Genomic DNA, 20,986 nt, shown 5'->3' on the forward strand with positions numbered 1-20,986 from the left:
ATATAAGGGTTTGATACGTGTAGCATAATCAGGAATGTAAGTTCTGCCAAAATTCAGAAACCCCAACAATGACTGGAGCTTCCGAACCGTATTAGGAGGTTGCAACTGAGCACATTTCTCCAAAAAGTGTGGCGCTAGGCTCTTGCCCTCATTCGACAACTCATATCCCAGGAAAATGACGCTGAGGAAGGCAATCTTCGATTTCTTAAAATTAAACTTGTAGCCAATTTCAGCTAACCCCACAACAATGCGTGCTATTCGTCTTAGATGTTGCAGTAATTCATCATCCGTCAGATATATATCATCTACATATGATAAAGCTTCAGGGTCCAACTCGTGCAGAATTTCAGTTACACGAGCCGAAAATAATCCTGGGCTGTTCTTATACCGCTGAGGCAGACGACAAAACTTTTTTTGTGAGCCAAACGCACTGAAACCGGTATAGTCCCGACTTTCGGGCGCAATATTTTGGCAGAAGAATCCATTTGAGATATCTAATGTTGTTTTGTATTTCTTACGCACTATATTATTCATGAGCGCTGCGCTGTGTGAATTCTGTATTGCATATGTGCGTGTATGTCCATTTAAATGTCTGTAATCCATCCCTATCCTATATGAATGAACCGGTTTAGAAACTGGAAATAAGGGATTATTCATCAGCGAGACACAAGGTTCAATTACTCCCTGGTACTCCAACTGTGTAAGAATTTTCCTTACCGATGCCCTTGCTTCATATTTTATAGGATATTGCGGCTGCGGCTGAGGGTCGCCTTTTATCGGAATTACATGATAAGGTGATTGTCTATCCCACCCCAAATGATTTCTATATAGGGCGGGGGCCTGTGCTAGAGCCCATGATTTACTATAGGACTCTGCTAATTCTCCCGGAACAAGTGGTGAGAATGAAGGTGTAATAACCTCCTCCCCAACTGGACAGTCGCGAACAAAGTCAGGCGGCCAATCTTGTTCGGCCAGCAAAATGTCATACAGTTTCACCATATGGTCCCAAAAGACGGCTTGTACAATGCGGTCAATGTCCCCTTCTAATTGCAAAGTTACTTTATATACTCTTATCGGGATCAGAGACACGCATATCTGCTGTTTCCACTTGTATGAAGTCATCAGTTGCTTTCACCTCCAGATGCTCTAGAAGACTCTGGCGAACTATTGTGACCTCTGCCGCGCTGTCTAACAGTGCTAACGCCCATGTCTTGTTCTTCAAGAGAAGTCTCTTCTTGAGCGGCATGTCTAATTGAGACTGCTGCCACTTTCTTCTTTTTAAATTGTTGCTTTTGTTGGAGCGGTTTCTCTTCCTGTTTAATAGAAACCTCTTTTGAGCGTTGTGATTCCTGTCTTGGTTTCACGTACTCAGTTCTCCGCTCTGACCGCCCACCTCTCTCACTTCTCTTGTCCGAGGAGTCCTGAAAGGAACGAGATTGGCGTCTATCAGTATATTGATAGCGATCAGGCGTTTTCAAATTATCCCTATTCCTGAGATTATACCTATTCTGCGGGGTCTCCGGTTGCGGAGACTGCCCCTCATCTTTTTTAGGTGTCTGTTGTTTCTTCTCCCAGCGCTTCTTAGTACCCTCAGGCTGCTGTTGTTTAGCAGTATCTTTATTATTTTTACCCTGTAATTGGGGTTTTTGCGGTCTAGCCCCCAGGCTGTCACGACCGATACTTGAATATGTTTCTGCTATTATTCTCGGCGGTTCCCGCTCCTGATTAGGTTGCGGAACGTCTCGAAGACGCATATGCACTGCCAGCGCCACTGCCTCTCCTTTGAGATTACTCAAAATAATAGATGAAACTGTGGCAAAATTGCCCATGAGCTGCATCCCCAAATCTAAGGCCGGGGCAGCCCCATATTCATCTTGAATCTGTTTAAGCACTTCCGGTAGATTAGCCAATGTCGGAGTACTGTGTGCTGTTGTGTAGAGCGCAGCAAACACCGTGCCCCAGGTATTACAATGGTCCACTGTGGGAACCATGCCATACGGCAAACACATTGTCAATATTCTATGTTTATCCTGAGGTCCCGTATGGGGAAACACTGCTTCCAGCGTATTAATTTTTTGTGCCAGCCAAAATGGAGTCTCCTCACGTTTAGCCGGAGCCCTACCCATAACTGAGTGTACAGTGGCCGGATTGAGACCTGGAACCACTGCCTGTGGGTGTGCCGGAGCAGCACGCGCTGCATTAGTATTTAAAGTCTGCATCACAAACTGAACCAGTCTTCTGTATGTGGTAGCTAGGTCAACATATAAACGACGAACATCAGCCACTGCCAAATTAGCAACCGCAGGATATGGTGTGTATGTAGCCAATAAAGGCCAGGTCGGACCATCATTACTCAGTGGACCTAACCTAACCTGTGCTACTGTGTGTGGGAGGGCGCCATCAAGCCAATTATGGTGTTCTTGATAAGATAAAGGTATCTCTAAGTATGCATAAGCCCTGTATTGTCCAGGGACATTCGCAACAGTGTAATCGTGAAACGGATTTGTGCCCCCATCAGCTGCTGGAAATACGACCCAAGAATAAAAAAGTTCTGTTCTATAGGCTGCATGGGCGTCCACCACAAAAGTGACTGGACCCCCTGGATCGTCAGACCATGTGCTATCAGATGTCCCGTGAGCGGTTGGCGCATATTAAGCACTATATTCACTACCTGGGGATTCGCCATTACAAAAATATCATAGGGCAGAGAAGGCACACCAATAACGGGGGTTTCCTTTCAAAGTTCAAGCTTGAACAACCAACCACTAAGAAACAGGATGCTCCTATCCCGTGGCGGCGGAAATACTCAGCCCCACGGACGTCTCCGCTTACGGAACCGAGGAGTCAATATATATATGAGACCGAGAGAGTCAGGCGGACCCGAAAATTAGAGCCAGACCAATCGTTGGCGGCGCCATGTCGCGTGGGCTCTCATTATCCTAAATGAGACTACTGGATTTCTAGGCAGCAGGGTCGTTCACGGTGTGGGGGACTGAGTCGGACCCACTTGGAAGGACCTCTGTCACCCTAAACCCGGTTTTGCTCCGGCTAACTAGCAGTGCCTCATTTCTCCAAAAGGGAAGAGATGATTGGGCAGCCGAGCGCATGACATCTTTGGAACTTCTCAGGGAAGTCGTGGTCACTCAGATCCAAACCAACTCTCTCATTTACAGTATGATCCCATATACAAATGACAAAGGCAGTATAAGTTTTATATATATTGTTTTAATAAAAAGACTGCATTTTAGATATTAAGGCGTGAGCCGCAATAACCAGAACCATACAACACAGTAGGATTGAAATAGTCACGAGGATAGTGAAACATAAGAACAACGCTATCATGGTGTTTAACAATTTCTACTCTCTCTAAGCTAGTTCTATTTCGAGCACAGCATGTTAAGCTTCCAACTTGCCTTTCTGAATCCCTGGGGAGACATCAGCCCTCATACCTGAGCAAAGGCCTGTGATCTGGTTCAGCATCTGCAACGAGGCAGTCAGCGTCTAGTTGTGGTTCCCTGGTCAGAATCTCCCTCTCACGTGTATTGGGACAAGGAAGTGTTTTTATAACTAACATGTCAGCGTGATCACAAAATGTTCCTACGCAGGAATGCCAAAGACTAAACTCCTACCACGTCTATCGGCAATGTACCAGACTGTATCCTTGACTGAAGCACAGAGTGAAGAGGAATGTGTTATGGAGAACTCCAGTGCTGAAGTAGGCTAAACAGTGTCATATAAAAAATAAAACAAGACCATAGAACTGGCTATTTGAAAAATAACAGTACGAAGCTGAATAAAAGCATCTAGAGCAAAGTGCACAAAGGCTCTAAGCAGCGAGCAAAGGAATAAAATACATCCAGGGCAAAATGCACAAAGGCCTAAAGCCTGAAGCTAATGCGCAAAGGATACGTAAAACTGACCACACTACGCCCTTTATACAAATACATAAAGATAAAGTGGTTCTCCGTACAAATCCCAATTTCTTACCAAAAGTCATATCACCATTCCACCTAAACCAAACGGTGGAACTCCCAGTCTTCTTTCCGCAACCAGACTCCGTAGCCAAAAGAGCCTTGCATACATTAGACATAAAAAGAGCACTAATGTATTACATTGACAGAACAAAACATTTTCGTAAAACAAAACAATTGTTTGTAGCCTTCCAAAAACCTCATGCAGGTAATCCTATATCCATACAAGGCATCGCCAGATGGATAGTTAAATGTATTCAAACTTGCTATATTAAAGCAAAAAGATTTACCTATTGCACCAAGAGCACATTCCACTAGGAAGAAAGGCGCCACAATGGCTTTTCTTGGGAATATACCTATGACAGAAATTTGTAAGGCAGCCACCTGGTCTACGCCTCATACATTTACTAAGCATTACTGTGTAGATGTGTAACACAACAAGCCACAGTAGGACAGGCTGTATTAAGAACATTATTTCAAACAACTTCAACTCCTACAGGCTAAACCACCGCTTTTTGGGGGGAGATTACTGCTTATTAGTCTATGCACAGCATGTGTATCTGCAGCTACACATGCCATTGAACGGAAAATGTCACTTACCCAGTGTACATCTATTCGTGGCATGAGATGCTGCAGATTCACATGCGCCCTCCCACCTCCCCGGGAGCCTGTAGCCGTTATTAGTTGAATGAAATTTGTAAATAAATATTCTTTTGATACACACTATGTACATACATACCTACTCCATTGCATGGGCACATCTAGTATACTCACAACTCCTACCTCACCCTCTGAGGGGAAAACAATCTAAGATGGAGTCGACGCCCAATGCCAATGGAGCTGAAAGGGAGGAGTCCCTCGGTCTCGTGACTCGAAAAGACTTCTTCGAAGAAAAACAACTTGTAACACCGAGCCCAACACTAGATGGCAGGATAATGCACAGCATGTGAATCTTCAGGGTCTCATGCCACGAACAGATGTACACTGGGTAAGTGACATTTTCCATATATATATATATATTCACTGAAAAAAACAAAGGTGAGAGGGACTTTATAGTTAGGCTCACATTTCAAGCGTACTAAACCATAGAAATTCAGCAGTTATAGTTAGTTACCTAAGTAAGTTTTTTCCTAAAAATGTTTACTGCAGAAATTACATTGATCAAGGATGTTATTAAAGATTTTGTGGGTGCCGTAATTTGTCGGGTAATTAGCAGTGCATGGCAAGGGCGCTAGGGATAGTTACCTTAGGGCACAAGGTATAGTTACTTTAGGTATCTCTGACTATAACTGCTGAGTTTCTATGGTTGTGTACGTTTGAAATGTGAGCCTAACTATAATGTCCTTCTAACCTTTGGTTATTCAGTGAATTTCTATATTTTTTTTATAAATCTATTTTCTAACTATAACATCCATGTAACCTTTGGTACGTTAATCCAACCACCACTACCTTTGGCCAGGCCCGAGTCCAACCCCCTATAAGCACCCAAACGTGGACCGTGCACAGCCTTCACCCGTGAGCAGGGGCAGTTGCCCACAAGACCTGGGCTGCAGCCAGACACTCCTAACCACTCAACCCCATGCTGCAAACGGGTCTTTGGCCGTACTCGGCGGGAGTTGGCCACGGCCTCTTTGTGTGTGAGAATAGATGTGAGAGAGTGTATCTGGGGGTGAGAGTAGCTGTCAGATTGTCTGTCTGGGTGTGAGAGTGCATAGATTAGTGTTTTAGTGGGTATGTCAGTGTGTGCGCCAGTCTGTGAGTGGGTGCATGAGGGTGTGTGTGTGGGTCTGTGAGTGAGAGTGTGATGCATAAGTGTCTGAGTTGGAGAAATTTATTGACGGAAAGAAAGTGAGAGGGAAAGAGATCGTTTTTTAGGCTTTAATATCTCTTATAGTTAGAATGAGATATTTGTGATCAATTTAAAATTAAAAAAAAATTATTTATTATTTTAAATTAAATAATTTTTTAATTTATAAAAAAAAAAAAGAGGAAATGAGTCCAGCTGGACTCATACCCTCAAAGCTCAGTGTGAAGGTCTGTGACCTTAATATTGAGCTATGGGGATTGGGTTTTTTTTTAAATAAAAAATTAAAGCCCTTTATGGGCTTTCTGAGACGCAAGGGCTCCCCCGCGGTCCCTACATATTTTTTTATTTATTGATTTATTTAAAAAAATGTTTTTTAATTATAAGAAAATGGCCATACGGGCTACCTGGCACTGCAGGGGAAGCCATTGCTTCAGCAAGCACGGAGCTGCTTTAAGCAGCAGCTCCGTGCTTGCTGAAGCATTTCTTCTCTGTCCCCTGCATACATGCAAGCAAGAGAGATGAAACTTGGGGTTTTCACAGCGGGACCTGTTTTTTTTTTTTTTTTTTTATTTATTTATTTTTAAATAAAAGAAAGCCCTGGGGAGGTGGCAGTCTTCAGGGCAGCAGGGGGTCCCTGGGCTCCCAGCGTATATACAAAGATAAAACCCCTGGGGAAGTGGCGGTCCCTAGGGCAGTTGGGGGGCAGCGGACCCCCATGCATATTAAAAAATATAAGCTGTGGGTGGTCGAGGAGGCCCCAGCACACTAAATAATTTATGCCCGCGGGACATGGTCCACATGGGGGCATATTAAAAAAAACAAGCGCGGGTGCCCACGCTTGTTTTTCTTTCTTTTTTTGCTGCAAATTTGCGAATCTTGCGGCAAAAAAATAATTTGAAAAAATGTATTTTGCTCTTAGGGTCTAAAGAGACAGGGTGTCCCTAACCTGGCCCCTTTTATTTTATATTTACTTTTTTTCTGTGACTCTGCTCAAGCTGAGTCCCAAGATGGCTGCCAACACTTCCTAGTTTGAAGTGTTGGCAGCCAATCAGAGCTGTGCATTTCCCTGCACAAGCTCGTTTTTGTTAGCGGATACTTCACGGCCACAGATATACAAATTAGCATTTCCCTAAAATTCTCAAAAACTACTGAATAGATTTACTCCAAGCAAACAAAAGTGAAATCTGCATACCGGTAGCTAGCTTTCTGCCAAATGTGGTGTAATTCCGTAAAATGATTCGGCTTGTAGTCCTGTCTAAAGAATCCTATGGAAATTAACATGGGAAAAAAACGTTTTTTGAGCCCCCTTTCTCTCGCCCCCACTTGACAGTTCACCCCGAAACTTTCCATGCGCTATAAGAACCACCACAACACTTTTTTGGGGAAAATTTCGGGACGATTCGTCAAATTATGCCAAAGATCTAGTCAAGTCCAAAAACGCTTTTCCTATGGAAAACATGGTCCTAACTAGAAATACGACAGCAACAAATTAGCTGTGTGATTTTTTTCACTTTTAAATTCACAAAACCTGCATTGCGAGATAGCAGTTTCTTTATCTCTCCACTTTGATCCATAATCATTTATTTGCAGAGTCATAAATCTTGCAGCGGAATGTGACTTCTGCAGGACCTGCTTAGTGGTTCTTAAGTAGTACTGCACTGGATTTGTTTCACATTTGAGGGGGGATTAGTTGGAAGAACTCAATGGATTCTACACTTCTGAAGTCTGTCCTAGATATCTCCAATACGTGCTTTTTTAAACAAAAAGTAAGTTTAAAACTAAATAAGAGAGTACCCTACTTGAGAGTATATTCATGTCCAGCTCTACATTACTAAGTATTTACACCACAAATTGTTATGTTCCTTAAGAATATTTGTAAGCCATCTTTAGCAAGCCGACTTCGGCATGCATGACCTGATAGTATTTAATAAAAGAGGATTTGCACTCTAAGTCCCATCTAAACAGACCAAACTCTAACCGTATGTGAGAGCATCAAGTGTACTCTGGTACTGACAAATCCTTTTGTAGGCAGTGCACTGTAGCTTACCTGAAACTCATGAATGTTTTGCGGGGTAAGCTTGGTGACCATATGAGGTCCTTCGAATCAGCTTTGCCTTTATGACCTTAATAATAGCTACTGCAGAGGGGCTGGATAAGTTTGTACTTAAGTTGCAGCGGTTAGTTTATTCGCTTTTTTCTCGATGGCAAATAGGTGCATGGTTGACTTACCAGTATCCAATACTAAAATTCCCAAGTAATTATATAGCGATGTATAAACTATCTGAACTGCGCCCAAGTGCAGGATTGCTTTGATTTGTTCTTATATTACCAAAAAACAGAACTTTAGTTTTATTAACATTTGCCACTAATTTATTTCTTAGATTATATTTATTTAATTCCTCTAACTTGTACTGCTGCCCTTTTTGTGCGGTCTAGAATAACCTGATCATTTGTATATTGTCTGAATTATATGTTGTAAGGCCCTGTCCTGGGTGGAAATGCCTTTGCCTGAGTAAGTCCATCTCCTCTGATCATCTTTAATATCCTTTTGAAAGTAGATTGGGTGAGCAAAATTGTTTATGCTGGACACTGGGAGTTGCCTCGTATTCCTCCTGCAACATCCTTTCTTTAAAGGCACAGTAGGCTGTTATTTTGTTGGCCTAGCAAGTCCTTGCTTTTGAAACAGTATTATTTTACTTATCAGCTCTTCTGGCTTCTTTACACTCACCTGGTTAACCATCATTGTTCAAATCATGTTTCCACCAATACGTTTTGTGATACCTGAATAGGACCTTAATTTGGTTCTCACTTACCTCATGTGTGCCCCATTTGAATCAATGCACTGCTGTTCTCTCCACCTCCCCACATTGAAGACCATCATCCTTATTGCAGTCGTACCAGCTTGTTGCATAAGTGAGCTACAAGTCCTCTCTCTCCAGATGCTGTGTACCACCTTTTACCCAGATAAGCTTGTAATATTATAGAACTTCTAGCTGCTAGATTCCATACCTTAGAATTATCCCCAGGCGTCAGATTGGATCTGGAAATATTTTTGTGAGCGGTACTCCTGCATGCCGGTAGGTGGCACTGTTTGACTCCACGTCTCATTGTCAGCATCAGAAGTGATGTGCGCAGTGCCTATGTAGGTGCCACCCCAGTGCACTGACATCAGTTCTTTTCTATCTGCACAAGTCATTGCAGATCAGAGAACAGCTACCTCTTAGTTGTTTTTTGGACACATTTTTGGTATGTTTTGGCAAGGACTGTTTGAGGTTTTCACCTCCTGGTGTGGCAGTGATGTCATCTAGGAAGCTCGTCTTAAAGTCCTGCAGTTCCTAACACCGCTGAGTGTTGGTGACGGACCCACATCTTGTATGCCTTCGGTGCCTCAAGCGTGACCATGATGCTAAGGCATGCTCCAATTGCCACGCCAAGAGCCTGAAGGCCTTGAATGAGTTATCCCACAAGCTCCTGGCGGCTCAACGTACAGCGCCACAATGATCAAAATACCGGATGAGAGGAAGGTCCCAGGAGCAGTTGTGGAGTCTGAGATCCTCGTCATGCTTTAAGTCGTCCGACCACTCAGTAAGACCCACCATAAGAAGTCTTTGAAGAGATCTTCGACTTCACCTCATCCGTTGGCCGGCAAGATGAGGGAGCATGGGCATTCAAGGCCTGATTAAACTGTTGAGCTAGTGCTCGGGGCGTCATTGCACCTCCCTGAGTTTCCAGGAGCTGAAGCAACCTGCATCCAATCAAAACAATTTTATGAAGCCATGCACCTCATATTTGGGCAGCCTGTTCCCTCTTTCGTAATTTCGGGCGCCGTGGTTCTGGAGGGCCCCCTACTGGATCCACACTGACAGCACCGGCCAAGGCACCAGTCGGGCCTCTTTGGTCCACAGATGGGTTTGGATCAGCACCAGTCGTACTACCGCAACCATCCCCAGCGCAGATCCCAATGCCGATGCTTCCAGCGCCCACTGGCGGCTCCTTCCCATTCTGATCCCGACTCTGACACTGTCCAATGCCCACTCCAGCTCTGACCAGAGCCATGCCTTCTAAGCCGAAGCCTGAGCCGTATTCTTAGGGGCTGGGACTCGGGGATGATTGGGAGGGGTCACTGGACCCTAAAGAATACTAGCCTTAGGATACCAACATAGACTGGTGTGAGGATTTGGCGGATGCCAGTGGACTAGACACCTCTCCAGATACTGGCATGTTTTCTCCCCCCTACTGCGGCTGTGGAGGAGGGGGTGTCATTTGCAATGGTTACTAGGCGGGCAGCTGAGGTCCAGGCCCTTCACGTGCTCTCTCTGGCAGTCAAGATGAATGTCTTGATGGAAGTGCTTCAGCCAGGAGTGCCCTCCCTCAGAACCCCTTCTCCCATTTAACAAGGCTCTTACTGATGCCCAGCGTGGGTACTGGTCCAAGCACAACACAGGAGCTCCTGTGAACAAAACAATTTCCCCCCGCCATCGCCCTGACCCAGGGGACCCAAGCATCCTCACACATCACCCGACACTGGAGAGCTTGGTGGTACAAGCCTCCACTTCCGATGTAACTCCTGGCGCATTCCCAACTGCATCTCTGGATCGAAATCCAAGAGGCTGGGCAACTTAGGAAAGAAGATGCTTTCTTCCACCAGCTTGGCACTGTGGTACTTGAACACTGTGTGCCTTTTGGGTTGCTATTCCCATGCTCTGTGGAATATGGTTGCACGAGTGCTGCCAACGGTTGTAGAGGAGGCCCGGTCTCTGCTTCCGTTGGCTGTTGCCAACGCGAGAGATGCAGCTAAGTTCATATTAAAATGTGGACTGGACACCACCAACTCAGCGGGCAGAGCGGTTTTGCCAGCAGTAGCCTTACAACACCACAGCTGTTTGAGGATGACTGGCTTTACTGGGGATGTCCAAGCATTGCTTATGGATATGCCGTTTGATGGCACCCATCTCTTCAGAGAAAAGACAGACTTAACGCTGGAGTTTTTTTACATCTTCACTGCCAGGCCTTTTCCCCCCTCAGGTACCAGGACTTTTTTGGGCTATTTGGGGCAGTTTGCGCTTAGACCCTCATAACATTTTGTCCACATAAGCTACCAACTTTGCATCCTTTTTTCCCAACATCCTTGGGATTCTAGAGGTACCCAGAGTTTGTGGGTCCCCTGGAGGAGACCAAGGAATTAGCCAAAACACAGCGAAAATGTTGTTTTAAAAAAAAAAAAAAAAAAAAAAAACCTTTGTATTTCCAAAATGGGCACAAGATAAGATGTTGAGAAGCAGTTTTTATTTGCACATCTCTGAATTCCAGGGTCCCCATACTAGCATGTGAATTACAGGGCATTTCTCAAATAGACTTATTTTTTACACACTGTCTTACATTTGGAACAAAAAAATGTAGAGAAAGACAAGGGGCAATAACACTTGTTCTTCTTTTCTGTGTTCCCCCAAGTCTCCTGATAAAAATGGTACCTCACTTGAGTGGGTGGGCCTAATGCCCGCGACAGGAAAACAATATGGACACATCACATTTTTACATTGAAATCTGACATGTTTTTTGGAAAGTGCCTAACTGTGGATTTTGGCCTCTAGCTCAGCCGGCACCTAGGGAAACCTACCAAACCTGATGCATTTTTTAAAACTATATACCTAGGGGAAACCAGGATGGGGTGCCATGTGGGGCTCTCACCATGTTCTGTTGCCTAGAATCCTTTCCAATCCTCAAAATATGGCAAAAGAATACTTTTCCCTCACATTTCGGTGACAGAAAGTCCTGGAATCTGAGAGGAGCCACAAATGTCCTTCCACCCAGCGTTCCCCCAAGTCTCCTGATAAAAATGGTACCTCACTTGTGTGGGTAGACCTAGTGCCCGTGACAGGATATGCCCCAAAACATAATGTGGACACATCACATTTTCCCAAAGAAAACAGAGCTGTTTTTTGCTAAGTGCCTAGCTGTGGATTTTAGAATCTATTTCAGTCGACACCTAGGGAAACCTACCAAACTTGTGCATTTTTTAAAACTAGACACCTAGGGGAATCCAAGATGGAGTGACTCGTGGGGCTCTCACCAGGTTCTGTTACCCAGAATCCCTTACAAACCTCAAAATGTGGCCCAAAAATCACATCTTCCTCACATTTCGGTGACAGAAAGTTCTGGAATCTGAGAGGAGCCACAAATTTCCTTCCATTCAATGTTCCCCCAAGTCTCCCGATAAAAATGGTACCTCACTTGTGTGGGTAGGCCTAGTGCCCGCGACAGGAAATGCCCCAAAACACTATGTGGACACATCAAAATTATCAAGTACAAAACTTCCTGTTTTTCGGGGAGGGGGGCACCTGCGTTTTTGGTCCTGGGCTCAGCAGCCATATAGGGTAACCTACCAAACCCAAACATTTCTGAACACTAGACACCTGAGGGAGTCCAGGGAGGTGTGATTTGAATGGGTCCCCCAGTGTTTTATTAACCAGAATCCTCAGCATACCAAAAAAAATTAGTTACAAAATCACATTTTTCCCACATTTCTTTGTGGGATTACTCCAACGTTTACCTCTGTCTCCCGGTAAAAATGATTCCTCACTTGTACAGGGAGTGCAGAATTATTAGGCAAATGAGTATTTTGACCACATCATCCTCTTTATGCATGTTGTCTTACTCCAAGCTGTATAGGCTCGAAAGCCTACTACCAATTAAGCATATTAGGTGATGTGCATCTCTGTAATGAGAAGGGGTGTGGTCTAATGACATCAACACCCTATATCAGGTGTGCATAATTATTAGGCAACTTCCTTTCCTTTGGCAAAATGGGTCAAAAGAAGGACTTGACAGGCTCAGAAAAGTCAAAAATAGTGAGATATCTTGCAGAGGGATGCAGCACTCTTAAAATTGCAAAGCTTCTGAAGCGTGATCATCGAACAATCAAGCGTTTCATTCAAAATAGTCAACAGGGTCGCAAGAAGCGTGTGGAAAAACCAAGGCGCAAAATAACTGCCCATGAACTGAGAAAAGTCAAGCGTGCAGCTGCCGCGATGCCACTTGCCACCAGTTTGGCCATATTTCAGAGCTGCAACATCACTGGAGTGCCCAAAAGCACAAGGTGTGCAATACTCAGAGACATGGCCAAGGTAAGAAAGGCTGAAAGACGACCACCACTGAACAAGACACACAAGCTGAAACGTCAAGACTGGGCCAAGAAATATCTCAAGACTGATTTTTCTAAGGTTTTATGGACTGATGAAATGAGAGTGAGTCTTGATGGGCCAGATGGATGGGCCCGTGGCTGGATTGGTAAAGGGCAGAGAGCTCCAGTCCGACTCAGACGCCAGCAAGGTGGAGGTGGAGTACTGGTTTGGGCTGGTATCATCAAAGATGAGCTTGTGGGGCCTTTTCGGGTTGAGGATGGAGTCAAGCTCAACTCCCAGTCCTACTGCCAGTTCCTGGAAGACACCTTCTTCAAGCAGTGGTAAAGGAAGAAGTCTGCATCCTTCAAGAAAAACATGATTCTCATGCAGGACAATGCTCCATGACACGCGTCCAAGTACTCCACAGCGTGGCTGGCAAGAAAGGGTATAAAAGAAGGAAATCTAATGACATGGCCTCCTTGTTCACCTGATCTGAACCCCATTGAGAACCTGTGGTCCATCATCAAATGTGAGATTTACAAGGAGGGAAAACAGTACACCTCTCTGAACAGTGTCTGGGAGGCTGTGGTTGCTGCTGCACGCAATGTTGATGGTGAACAGATCAAAACACTGACAGAATCCATGGATGGCAGGCTTTTGAGTGTCCTTGCAAAGAAAGGTGGCTATATTGGTCACTGATTTGTTTTTGTTTTGTTTTTGAATGTCAGAAATGTATATTTGTGAATGTTGAGATGTTATATTGGTTTCACTGGTAATAATAAATAATTGAAATGGGTATATATTTTTTTTTGTTAAGTTGCCTAATAATTATGCACAATAATAGTCACCTGCACACACAGATATCCCCCTAACATAGCTAAAACTAAAAACAAACTAAAAACTACTTCCAAAAATATTCAGCTTTGATATTAATGAGTTTTTTGGGTTCATTGAGAACATGGTTGTTGTTCAATAATAAAATTAATCCTCAAAAATACAACTTGCCTAATAATTCTGCACTCCCTGTATAGGTGGGCCAAGTGCCTGTGATGGGGAAGAGCCAAAAACATGTTGAAATTGAGGGGGAACCAAAGCGGGTCCAAAAGGGCAGTTTTGAAAAAAAAAAACTTTTAGTTTGACAAGTGGGGCAGAATTTGTATGTATAGATGAGACAATGCTAGGTGGTAGGAATGTTGTGAATTCCTGCAGATTCCAGAAGGTTCTTTCACAAAAATGTGGGGGGGAAAGTGTGATTTCCAGCAAAGTTGGAGATTTGCAGGGCATTGTGGGTAAGAAAATGGTGCAGGGTGAATGTGACGCACACCACCCTGGACTCACCCATATGTTTAGTTTTCAGATGTGTCTAGGTCTTGTGTATTTTTCTACATGGCAGCGTCCCAAAGTCCAAAAAGTGCAGTCCTCACCATTCCAAGTGGGACAATTTTGAGAGTTAGACAAGCTCTCATGGCCCAAATGTAAAACCAAAACCCCAAATAATCAAATTTCCTCTTGCTTGCTGTGGGATAAGATGTTTTAGAGTGCGGGGAGAGCTGAAAGACTGCTAGCCCCTTCAGTTTGGGTGGGTGCATGGCCATACTGGTTGGTAGCCATCACCCCACTATTCTTTATTTTTTCAATTTCCTGGCATCTAGTAGGCTTTCTGCCCTCCCGGGGAGTGGATCGGGGGTAATTGCCCCATATGCCCACTGGTGGGCAGAACAACTTTTACCCCATTTATTTGGGGTGGAGGTATGGCCGTACCCCCACCCTCTTATTTTATTTTTATTTATTTTTTAAACAAAATCTTCCCTGGTCTCTGGTGGGCTTTCTGCCCCCCTTGGGGGCAGATGTGCCTTCCAAAAAATAGGCTGATCTGTCCCAAAGGGGGGTAGAACTGGCCAACAGTAACGTGCACCCATGGGGAGCGACCCTTGCCCATGGGGCTGCCCCCCCCCCCCCCCAAAACAAAACACACACACCAATCCCTGGTGCCTAAGTGGTTTCTGCCTCCCCTGGAGACAGATAGCCTAAAATAAATTTGTCCCCCAGGGGAACGACCCTTGCCTAAGGGGTCGCTCCCCTTGCGTGAAATTGGCTAAAAAAAATCCTGGTGCCTAGTAGTTTCTGCCCCCCTTGGGGGCAGATTGGCCTAATAAAAATAGGCCAATCTGGCAGAAATGGCGTAAGGAGAATTTTGCCCCCAGGGGAGCGACCCTTGCCTAAGGGGTCACTGCCCACATATAAAAAAAAATACAACAAAAACAAACAAAAAACAATCCCTGGTGTCTAGCGGTTTCAGGCCGATCTGCCCCCAAGGGAGCAGAGAAGGCCTTCAAATAATTTGCCCCCCTGGGGAGCGGCCCTTGCCCAAGGAGCCACTCCCCTTATGCATATATACAAAATATAATTCTCTGGTGTCTAGTGGGCATTTCTGCTGCCCGATCGCATCGAGGACGTGATACCCACAGACTCGTACATCAGGCAGCCAAAGGTTGGGCCAGTCCACTACTCCCCAGGCAGCCACAGCCTGAAAACCCTTATAGTCTGCCCTATTACCATCATGGGCACCCAGTGGGTGGCAGGATCTGCCATCACCGGCCCAACTGGTGATCTATAATATTGGACCAGTGGGTTTTGCAGATCCTCTGAAGGGGCTACTCCCTCCCCTTCTTACCTACCTCTTCTCCATGCCATCTACTTATGACAGGATGACTTTGATCACCTATCCCTTCTTCACCAGGGAGTGACAGCTGTTTTGGCCAAGGGAGCCTTAGCGAGGGTGCCGACACCAGAAGTGGGTTGTGATTATTCATCCCGCTACTTCTTGGTGCCCAAAAAGGACAGAGGCCTTTATCCTATTCTAGACCTGCACCCTTTCAATTTCCTCCTCAAGAAGAAGTTCACAATGTTCACGCTCGCTCAGCTCCTGTCTGCTCTGGACCTAGGAGACTGGATGGTAGTGTTGGGCTTGCAGGATGCGTACTTTCACATTCACGTCCTGCCTTGCCCCATAGGTGTTACCTGCGGTTCATAATAGGTCACAAAAACTCTCAAGTCACTGTGCTCCCCCTTGGCCTCACCAGCACCCTTTTGGTATTCACCAAGGTGATATAGTGGTGGTAGCAGCTCATCTGCAGAGAGATAAGGGGTGCCAGTCTTCCATTATCTTGACAACTGGCTGTTGAAGGGGGTTTGCCCAAGGCTGTTGTCTCCCACCTCCATAATATGGCGGACCTCCTGCACTTGCTTTGGTTCACTATTAACGTGCCGAAGTCACACCTGACTGTCTCTCAGACATTCCCTTTCATCTGAGCTCTTCTGGACACACTGCAGTTTCGGGCTTATCCTCCCGAACGGTGAGTCCAGGATATTCAGGCTATGATACTGAAGTTTCAGCCTCTAACCTGGATTTTGTTGAGAATGATTCTGAGGCTGGTGGGTGTCATGGCCTCATGCATCCTGCTGCTAGCATATGTTGACTCTGCAGTGTGACCTAAAGTTGCAGTGGGCACATCATCAGGGGAATTTCTCCAACATGTCCCATATCTTGGAGAGAACTGTGAAGTGCCTCCAGTGGTGGCTAACGGTCCATGATTGGGCCAGCAGCAGATCCCTCTCCCTTCCCCAACCAGAATTGACAGTGGTGACAGATGCGTCACTCCTGGGATTAGGCAGACATCTAGGAGAGGTGGATATCAGAGGACTGTGGTCTCCGGAGGAATCTGGACCACACTTCAACCAGTTCGAGGTCTCTGCGATCTGGCTAGCATTGAAAGCATTTCTCACCTCATCAAGAAAAGGCTAAAACAGGTGTTCACAGACAACACCACTGCATTGTGTTACTGCAACAAACAGGGGTGGGTGTGGTGCTGGGCCCCTTTTTCAGGAGGCCCTGCATCTCTGGACATGGCTGGTGGTTCAACACCTAGATGGCTGTCTAAACACCAGGGCAGATGAACTCAGTTGATGATGCCTGTGGTTCACTGATGGCTTCTCCATCCAGAGAATGGTGCAAGGTCTCTTTCGGCAGGGGGGGAGAGCCTTAGTTCGATCCGTTCACCACGGACGAGAACACGCGGTGTCAGCACTTCTGGGCATGGGAATTTCCAAGGCGGCTCTTGCTCGGAGACTCGTTTCACCTCAAGTGGAGCTCTGGACTCTTGTATGCCTTTCCGCCCATACCACTCCTGCCCAGAGTTCTCAAAAAGATCAGGAATGACTGGGCCCCAGTCATTCTTGTGGCTCCAGACTGGACATGGAGAGTCTGGTATCCTAAGCTGTTGAGCATGGCCATCGGTCCTTTGATCAAGCTGCCCCTTCAGGAGGGATTTCTGTCACAGCAGCAGAGGATCGTCCTCAACCCAAACCTGTCAACTCTTCGCTTTCTTGTGTGGAGTTTGAGCGGCGGCAATTGACAGCTTTCGACCTTCCTCCCAAAGTCTGTAACGTTATCTTGGCAGCCAGGCTCCCTCCACAAAGATGGTATACGCTTGCCATTGGTGAAAATGTGTGGCCTTGTTACAGAAAGATAGATCGATCCCCTTTCTGCCCCCTTTTCTCAGGTTCTTCTCTTCATTATTTCTCTTGCCCAGTGGAACTCTGCTCTAAGTGCTCTAAAGGGCTATCTTTGTACCAATTCAGCTTTTCTGCCATTACCTGACCAGCCATCCCTCTTCAAATCCTCAATTGTACATAGATTTCTGAAAGGTTTGCAACATTTGATTCCCCTTTCATTATGTACTAATTTTCCTTATGTGTGCTCCATTTGAGCCTTTGCACAAATGTCCGTCCAGGTTCCTTACCATCAAGATGGCTTTCCTCCTGGCTATAATATCTGCCTGGAGGGTCAGTGAAGTTCAGGCGTTATCATTGAAGCCTCCCTAATTGAACATAAAAGTGGCCACTCCCTTTCATGAAGGATAGTCCATCACTTTGCTTTTTACACTTCACCACATCCCTCTAAGAAGAAGGAGCACTTCACCGTCTAGACCCAAAAAGAGCGTTGTTGTTCTGCCTTGACCGCACACAAGAATTCCAAGTGGACAACTCTCCGTGGGGTATGCCAGAGCAAAGAAAGGACGGCTGTGCAGAAGCAGGCCATGCTTAGATTGATTGTGCTTTGTATTAAGATCTGCTGTGCATTGGCCATTAAGCAACTCCCTGAGGGTTTGCATTCCTACTCCACTAGAGCTGAAGCTGCAACCACTGTTAACATGTGGAGTTCCGGTCCTGGGCATCTGCCAGGCCGGAACGTGGGCTTCTTTGCACTCATTCACAATGCACTACTGGCTGGACAGTCAGGTCAGTTCGGTCTTGCAGCACTCCCTTGTATGAAATTGATCCACAGACCCACCTCCAGGGAAGTATTGCTTAGGTATCTATTCTAAGATAAGGAATCTGCAACTAGAAGTCTCTTAGATGAACAAGTAACTTACCTTCGGTAATGCCTTATGAAGTACCTGTTACATGAACTAACCATCCTCCCTGCTGTGCAAGCGGATTTCTGGGAACAGGGCTGTTCCCTTTCAGTGACCTAGTTTTCCCCAACAGTGGTCAGTATTCTGCGTGGCTCCACGTTCCTGGCGATGAAAGTTTTGAAAAGAAACTGACGTCAGGCTGGGGGGTGGTGCCTTTCTAGGTACCTTCCACATCACTTCCAACATGAACAATGGCATGCAGAGCTGGACAATGCCAACTTCTGGCGCGCGGGGGTGCTGCTCACAACAAGACTTCAGGATCCACTCTGACACCTGGGGATAATTCTAAGGTCAGAAGTCTATGGCTAGATCAAGTCAGTAACAGTTAAGGTATTACTGAAGGTAAGTAACTTGTTCCTCAGGACAAAAGCAACATTCCTAACAAAGATCTTGTAGGGCAGTTCATCACTGGGCTAGCTTTCTTCACCCCATCCCGCCCAACTAGACAGGAAGAAAGACTTTATTGCCTTGATCCTAGGACAGTCCTGAGCTTCTACATCAATTGCACCAAGGAACTTTAGGTGGACAATCAGTTCTTTTGGGATTTCTCTGGGAATAAAAAGGGTAAAGCTGTGCAGAACAGAACCATCTCCATATGTATTGTCTTATATATTAAGATCTTCTATGGCCAAGAAACAGTCTCCAGAAGGTCTTCACACTCATTCCACCAGAGCAAAGGCTGCTACCACTGTTCTGTCCTGCGAGTGTGCCTGTCTTAGACATCTGGCAGGCAGCTACATGGGTATCCGTTCACATGTTCACGAAATATTAGTGCTTGGATAGCCTGAGCTGGCAGGAGGGGCATTTTATCCATTCTGTCCTGCAGGAGTTCTTAGTCTGCTTGGGTATCTGTTCACAAGTTGTGGAATATGCAGATATAAGTGTCCATCAAAAGAAAAAGTTACTTAACGTCTAGTAGCGCTCTTTTTGGTGGAAACTCACACTGCACATTCATCACCGACACACTCTCCTTCCCATTATGTGAAATGGATTAATCTAGTCCATGTTAATAACATTTCAATCTAAAGATCGGCACATTATTACTGTTTAATTTCTAATGGCTCCACGTGTGATGACTGAGATCAGAAAGAAACTGACATCAATGTGTGCAGGTGGTGGTTATGTAGGGACCCTGGCATCACATCCAGGGCCAGGTGGGACAGGGCGGAAATAATGTAGAGCCAAACAACGGCATATACCGATGCTCGAGGGAGTCACTGAGAAGATTCTCTGGAACCATTCTGATGCCTACTGGAATTCATAATGTAAGGAATCTGTGGCTAGAATGATTATCCACCAGTAAGAGCTTTACAGTAGGTAAGTATTTTTTTTCCTAGTCTAAGGTATGCCGGATGCAACAAAATGTTGTGAAGTTTGTTCACAATCCTACAGGATTGAGCTTTTTGAATGGTACATATTTGTACAATTTATATATAGCACCTTCAGAATTGAGTGGCGAGCTACAATAAAGTTGATATAAAGGAATATTTTATTTGGCTTTGCAGACAGCGAGTAACAGAAATTATATTTGTGCTGAAAGCTGTCAGTACCCTAATCGATTCCCTCAAGAAGACGCATCCTGAAAATGGTAAGTGATACATCATGCTGTTTGAAACACCGAAACGTAAATAAAATGTTAGCTAAACAAGACCAACTTTATGTAAATTACTCTTTCTTCCTGCTTTTTTTCTGTTGCCAACTAATGGAAGTGGCGTGATTAAAAAATAATTACTTTGAAGGGAGGTGTGGCTGCTAGGAGGGCAGACTGGCTGGTGAGATCCCAGATGGTTGCATGCTCAATAATAGGGAACCCTGTAGTCTTCCCCACATAGATGAACCACTTGATGAGGGAAATCGATTTTTCCAAAGGGTGCAAGGCCCAAATATGGATTTTAGTTTGCCTGTTTGGCTCCCAGATTGAGAAATAAAGATTCAACCAATTTTATATAAAAGTATGATGTTGTGATCATGCAGGAATCTTGTTTACCAGTTACTTCACTTAAGGAAGACCTTTGTGGATTCCACATTAAGGCACAATGGTCAATTCATAGTTAAAAAAAAAGGGAGGACTTGCCTTATAGGGAGGAGTGAGCCAAGCTTTCACTTTCACTTCCAGCAACATTTCAGTAAGCTCACTCGAATTACTGGTGGTTGAACTAGATTTCCAATCTGGAAAAGAAATGAAAGGGATTAATATATATATATATATATATATATATATATATATATATATATATATATATATATATATATATATATATATATATATCCCCAAGCAGACGGTCACTTTTAGTTCATTAGCAGGAACCCCTTTCACGGCAGTTCCTGTCAATGCATTTGGTGCAAGGCTGCGTCAGATGACTCAGCCCTGCACCAAACAGTTGTTTTATTTTGAAAAAGGAAATCCTGATACAGGATATATGAGTCATTTGACATTGTGGGCAGGGGTAGGGTGGGGTGGAGGGATTGCATTATTTGCATTTTACTGTCCCTTACCACCAGGATCTGCCTGGTGATCATAGACAGTAAAAAAAAAAAATGTGTATGTGTTCGCCCATCCTGATTGAGTGGGTGCACATACAGCCATTTCTCTGATGGTCCATACTCCAT

At 44.9% G+C, this 20,986-nt stretch overlaps 1 protein-coding gene across 1 annotated transcript in view; it reads left to right on the plus strand.

The window, feature by feature from the left end:
* Positions 1-20,986, plus strand: part of MON2 (MON2 homolog, regulator of endosome-to-Golgi trafficking) — a 775,721-nt gene that overhangs the window by 720,693 nt on the left and 34,042 nt on the right. Inside the window, 1 exon segment of the mRNA XM_069229077.1 lies at positions 19,882-19,964. Within this exon segment, the coding sequence (XP_069085178.1) occupies positions 19,882-19,964 (83 nt within the window).

The sequence above is a fragment of the Pleurodeles waltl genome, chromosome 4_1, assembly GCF_031143425.1.
Source record: "Pleurodeles waltl isolate 20211129_DDA chromosome 4_1, aPleWal1.hap1.20221129, whole genome shotgun sequence".
In the NCBI taxonomy this organism is placed as follows: Eukaryota; Metazoa; Chordata; class Amphibia; order Caudata; family Salamandridae; genus Pleurodeles; species Pleurodeles waltl.